Source organism: Paramacrobiotus metropolitanus, unplaced genomic scaffold (genome assembly GCF_019649055.1).
Source record: "Paramacrobiotus metropolitanus isolate TYO unplaced genomic scaffold, Prichtersi_v1.0 Parri_scaffold0000457, whole genome shotgun sequence".
In the NCBI taxonomy this organism is placed as follows: Eukaryota; Metazoa; Tardigrada; class Eutardigrada; order Parachela; family Macrobiotidae; genus Paramacrobiotus; species Paramacrobiotus metropolitanus.
The window spans coordinates 1,761-7,425 of NW_026570677.1; the positions used below are offsets into that span (position 1 = coordinate 1,761).

Consider the following 5,665-nt stretch of genomic DNA (forward strand, 5'->3'; position numbering starts at 1 on the left):
CGCCCACCCTCTTTGGAGAGGAGATGGGGGGTTGTTTTTAGCAAGGACGACGGGGCCGGTTGCGCCGGTGTCCCGTGTTCCGGTGCTAGTGTCTTCACCCAGTGCCCAAATAAAATTGAAACGTTGCGCGCTGCTGTTGTTGTTACCGTAGACTGCGTTAACAGCCAGTTATAAGCCGGTATTACCATTGCCATCTGTACAAACGAACATGTGCAGAGCCAGACAGCTTGAGCGATAGCGAATAGCATGTACAGTCGTACAGTACTAGTAAGTACTTACTGTACTGTACTTACGTACTTGCATAGTTGTAAATCCCAAACTGAATGAAGTACTTAACAGAATTATCAAAACTTTGAGTTTTTCTTTTGGAGTTCAGTTGCAGTTCATACTTCACGTTATAAAATGTGATCCCGATCTGTGCACGGTGCACCAACAATTGCTCTAAGAACTACTTAAAAAAAAATTCCTGACTGGTGTCAGTACTGGCTGTCCCATTCATTTAGCTCCGTTCTCGGGCTATTCACGGCTTGTCAGTTGTAATTACATGTTTAGTGTTTCCAGTATACCGTGTATAGAAGTACTGTAAAGTTTTCCGTCCTTGTTCCCCACACAATGGCGCAATCTAGCAGTTCAACAGATCCTCTGCCTCATGATTGTCCGGCTGACACTGTAGAGTTTCTGCGCGGACTGCGTGATCTGCAGTCGCGAGGGATCCTCTGCGATGTTGAGCTGAAGGGGAGCGATTGCGAAGAATCGTCGAAGGGAATTGCCTGTCATCGGAATGTCGTGGCCGTGCACAGCGCCTACTTTTCTTCCGCCTTCACGCACGACTGGAAAGAATCAGCACAGCCAGTGATCCAGCTGCGTGACATCGACTGTCGCACGTTAAACGAGTGAGTAGTAGCAGCGCAACATGACCATATTATATCTGTACTAAACAGGTTCTGCGATCAGTCATGGCATTCCAGCCAACTGGCAGTGCGAGGCGTAATACTGTATTTAGAATCCGCAGGTTAACTGAATTTGGGCTTCTATATCTTCATGAAAGATGCTGGTTTTGTGTAGCATTAACCATCTCATTCTTTTTCCCAATTTAGATAGTAATAGATACTGTAAGAAAATCCTCATGTGATCAATCTCTGCAGGTTGGTCACGTACGCTTACACCATGGATCTGCACCTCAACCACGACAACGTGGAGTCCATCTTGATTGGGGCGCAGTTCCTACAGATGACTCTCGTGGCCAGCATTTGTTGGGAGTTCGTGGAGAAGCGCCTGTGCCTGTCCAACTGTCTGCCCGTCCACGCTCTGGCTTCTCAACACCACAATCCCGTTCTGGCCGGCGCAGCACTGGCTTTAATTATTCCAAACTTCCTCTGTGTGGCGCAGACCCATGAGTTTCTGCAGATGGACGCGCAACAGGTGCAGTCTGACTGACGGCATTATAAAGTTTACCCTAGGCATTACATGAGCTTTGTATGAGCCCAGGGCCAGAATCACTTGGATTGCGGTGTATTCAGCGGCAGTATATGGCACCTGAATTATCCAGTTAGCATGTGTTCAGGGAATTTATTTTGCAGCTGATTGTGCTGATCGCATTGGATGAAGTGGAGGTGTTCAGTGAAGATCAAGTGTTGGAGGCAGTGCTGCTCTGGCTAAATTACGACCGTCCCGGACGACTAGCGCACGTGCCCGCTGTTCTGCAGAACGTCCGCACTTCCTTTCTGAGCGCCGAGTCTCGGAAGGTGTACTCGGCGACACTTATCAGTGCAGGAGCGCCGTGCGAGGCCGCAATGGTGGACCTAGAAGTCCCCGCCGCCAAAAAGCAGAAAACTGCACCACGCCATTCATGCGGTAAGAACCACATAGATTCGTTAATCGGTCTTCAAGATCAGTTTCTTCCAAAACAGCGAAGTCTTTATTGGAGCGACATATAGCAGGTTATGTTTATCCGTTTACGTTCCTCTCATCAGGAGAGGGTCACCAATAGATCCTCTTTTTGTTGCTGCAAGAGCCCCTGTAAAAACTAAGTCTTCGCATTCACCTTGTAATATTTTTTGCCTGATTACTGCTGCCTTGAGTGCCTTCTAATAAAACCACTGTCAGACTGTAAATAATATTGAACGGTTTTTGTTCCTATGTTTCGAATCGCATAGTCGCGTTCCTCAATTGACTGGCGACCACCAGATCATGTAATGTAAGGCGAAGCCGAACATGACTCTTGTGTCACTAATAGTAGTGACGCGGGATCTATTTATTTCACGTTTTTGTTAAATCGCGGATTTCAGGGTGAGCTTCAGTATTATTAAATTATTTTTAATGTCAGGGGCGCATGAAGTGATCGTCTGCGTGGGAGGACACGATTCGGATGGAAGTGCCGTGGAGATTTTCAGTCCATCGCTGCCGGCCGTATGGTGCCTGGAAGAGCTGCCCTTTCTCGATGATTGTTGCCGCGCAGTGCTGCTGGACGCCAGTACGATTTTCATTTCCCACGCTGAAGGACCCCATATCGTTAAGCGCGACAGCCACTACATGGGCCTTCGAAACGAGTGCCTCAAGGTGGCCCCAATGCTGACACCGCGCCGACTGGAGGGCCTTGTCGCGCTAAATGGGCGCGTTTACTCCGCCGGTGGCTACAGTACTAGAGGCCCACACCCTCCACCTCCACTGACATCCATGGAAGCGTACAATCCTGAAAGCAATTCCTGGAGTGCAGTCGCCCCGCTGCCCAATGCTCTGGTCCGTCCGGTGATGGTGGCTTGCGACGGTCGATTTTATGTGTTTGGCGGGATCATCGCTGGAGGCGGTAGGAGTAAGTGTGCTTTCTCATACGACCCCGCTGCCGATACGTGGACCAGACTGTCCGACATGCCGACCGCGCGCAGCGACTGCGTTGGCTGTGTGGCGCCCAGCGGATTAATCTTTGTTATCGGTACGCTTTTCCCTAGGATAGCATAGCATGATAAAATGACCAGCCTTACTGCAGTGGTGAATTGTGTAGGTGGTAAAGCGGCTGAGGGTTACTCTAGGCGCGTGGATGCGTACGATTGTGCCGCCGATCAGTGGGTGAGGAAAGGTAGGTGATATTTTGTTTTCGGTCGTGGAACTACCTGCCGTTCGTTATGCGGTGGTGGATTTATCGGAGTTGAGATAGGTGGCGTAAAGAAACAGCGAATACTACGCATTTATGGGTTACGTTAATCGCTAAATGTATACTTATACTACGGCGCGCCACGGCCATTCTTTTTAGCTGCTTGACCGAAATATTGACAAAAATAATGTACATCATCATATTCGTTTAATTGTTAATATGAATTAAATTATTTGTATTTTATTTATGTCTTTGTAGAAGTAATATTGAAATTACGGAGCTTGCCATCGCGACCATTGTAACGTTGTTTGTATCGTTTTCGCGCCCACTTCGCTGATTGCGCTATGCGCACTAGAGATACCTGTACTTGGAACTGCTCCTATGTGCATCCCATTTCAGATCCAGTTTGTAGTAGTACGGCTTTGTGATTACAGCTGATCTGGTCCGATACCGCTCGTATCCCGGATGCGCTTGCTTGGATGGGAAAGTCTATGTTCTTAGAGGGGATGCACAGTGGGAAGGGGACGGTGACAGCCGCATCGAGGTGTACGACGAAGAGACCCACAGCTGGGCCCTGCACGCGTGTCAACTGCAAGTGGACAAGTTTGGCTTTAGCTGTGTGACCTGTGTCGTAATGAAGTTGAAACACGGCTGAATGGAGAAGCGGCAAGGGCATAATTGACGCGTTTAAGTTAACGCTTCTTAAGAATATGCTGGCGTTTTTGTTGTAAACTTATGTCGGTCAAGGGATTTTCGGAACTTTCGGCTGGCTTCCGCTCGGTTTAAAATAAAGCGCTTAACAAGAGCGAGGCTGGAAACTGAAAAGTAAAACGATCTTCGACTTGAAAGCCCGTTCGGAAAGAAGCGTGGTCACTCCGACCCACTGGTCATCCGTCATTCCACTAATATAAGATTTTGCATTAATAGCAAGTAAGCTGTCTGTATATTTCGCGGGCACACTTGTGTACTATACTGCCTAGTGCCTACCCCCAGCACACTGTTAATAACACAGTATTACTACCTCCAGTACAATAAGTACACTTCAAATAATTATTAGTCCTTCGTATATTACATGAAGACACATGTATTTAGATTTACAGAATATGCCTCTACTCGTAATTTTCAAGATACTGTGTGATTTTACAACAACATACTGTGTTTCGTTTCGCATTTAGAAAAGCGTTGTTGTTAAACGGTATCTGCTCTGTATAACATCACAGACAATTCGTTTGTCCTACACTACAGTAGCATTTCGGGGCTGACCCTTACAATATTCAAATGATCTAGAAAATACGAATAATTTATCGTTATAATCGTCGGCGATTCAGATAAACATAGTTGTTCAAAAATCTGCATACTATGTTATTTGTAAAACCAGGGACGTAATATGGGGGTGTCAACCAGCAATTTTTTGGAATATGACTCCCCCCCTTTGTCCAAAAGTTTTTACGCGAGGCAAAATTTTTCGATTTTTGGAGGGTTTGACACTTCGTGTCATTTCTTTTCCACATGTTAATTGGTAAAATTAAAATTGTCCCCCTGTTAATTTTCGGGGGTTTTCCGGAATAAAATTGCCCCCTGTCAATGTTTGACACCTCCTTCTTTGAACGATATTACGCCCCTGTGTAAAACTCCGTTTCTCCGCATAACACAAACGATAAACTGCGTCAGTTACGTAGTTGATGCATGGAAATACAGTATTGTACATCAACGAACATGAGCATGGTAATAAATTTTTAATCTTATTTATCTGTACGGAAGTGAACACGCTGTAATTTCACTTGCTGCCTGCTAGAAGTTACTACGCCCATAGAAACAAAGTTACCGTATTATTTTTCGTCTAACTACTCCGCAAATGAAGTGACACTCCTATTTCTTTTACTCATGAAGTGATACTCACAATTTCCTCAGTTCATTTGTCGGCTGTTTGCAGCAGCAGCATCATGAGTTTTCACCAAAAACAGACACCAAAACGCAGTTTACGTGATCAGCGGCAGGGTAAGATCATATAGGAAGGTGTAATAATTATCATATAAGGTGTATAAGGAGGAGGTCACGTAAGGAGAAACCGTATGGCGAAAGGACAACAGGGAGGGTGAAGCGCCAGAAGCGCGTGCGTGGAAAAGATCTTGTGGCGACAAAGTCTTCCATACGCCGACAGATCGACGGAAAGGAAGGTTTACGGCAAAGCCTCGAATAGTTTTAGTATCGATTGCACTTTAAAATCAAGGTTACTTAACTTAATCGTCATCACTTGTCAGCGTCAGAGTTGCACGTTCCTGTTATTGAAAAATGAGAATTTTGTTTTGGTTGATGCTGCGTGACTGCACGTCCACGGCTAACTACTTTCTGATTAAAACGCTCCGTCGCGACATCTCTCGGCAGTTCGATTGCAGCTTGGGTCGGAGTATGACGACGAAAGTTTATAAGCAGCTAAATGGTCATCTAGAGAATTTAGATGAGGGTCAAAGGTAGATCAAGGAACGTTGTCAAAAACAGAGGTTGTTGAATGCGGCCTTGCAGTGCTTACACTATCAATGACAACGGTTGTTTCTAAGGGTTGGCCCGGAAACG

The 5,665-nt window shown here is 46.1% G+C and overlaps 1 protein-coding gene across 3 annotated transcripts; it reads left to right on the forward strand.

The window, feature by feature from the left end:
* Window positions 1-334: 334 nt before the first annotated feature.
* Window positions 335-3,978, forward strand: LOC129602429 (kelch-like protein 3). Of its 3 annotated transcripts, none has more exons than XM_055501442.1 (6): window positions 335-893; window positions 1,146-1,422; window positions 1,581-1,854; window positions 2,327-2,932; window positions 3,002-3,076; window positions 3,526-3,978. In XM_055501442.1, the coding sequence occupies exons 1-6, from the start codon at window positions 613-615 to the stop codon at window positions 3,744-3,746; spliced, it is 1,734 nt and encodes a 577-aa protein (XP_055357417.1). In that variant the 5' UTR covers window positions 335-612; the 3' UTR covers window positions 3,747-3,978. The 3 variants fall into 3 exon arrangements, with proteins under 3 accessions (XP_055357417.1, XP_055357418.1, XP_055357419.1); XM_055501443.1 differs by having other exon boundaries at window positions 3,002-3,066; XM_055501444.1 differs by having other exon boundaries at window positions 3,350-3,651.
* The last annotated feature ends 1,687 nt before the right edge of the window (window positions 3,979-5,665 follow it).

Coding starts and splice junctions, on each gene's coding strand:
- LOC129602429 (XM_055501442.1), top strand. CDS start 613: ATGGCGCAATCTAGCAGTTCAACAGATCCTCTGCCTCATGATTGTCCG. Junction 2,933..3,001: donor CGGATTAATCTTTGTTATCG/GTACGCTTTTCC, acceptor TGAATTGTGTAG/GTGGTAAAGCGGCTGAGGGT. Junction 3,077..3,525: donor CGATCAGTGGGTGAGGAAAG/GTAGGTGATATT, acceptor TTGTGATTACAG/CTGATCTGGTCCGATACCGC.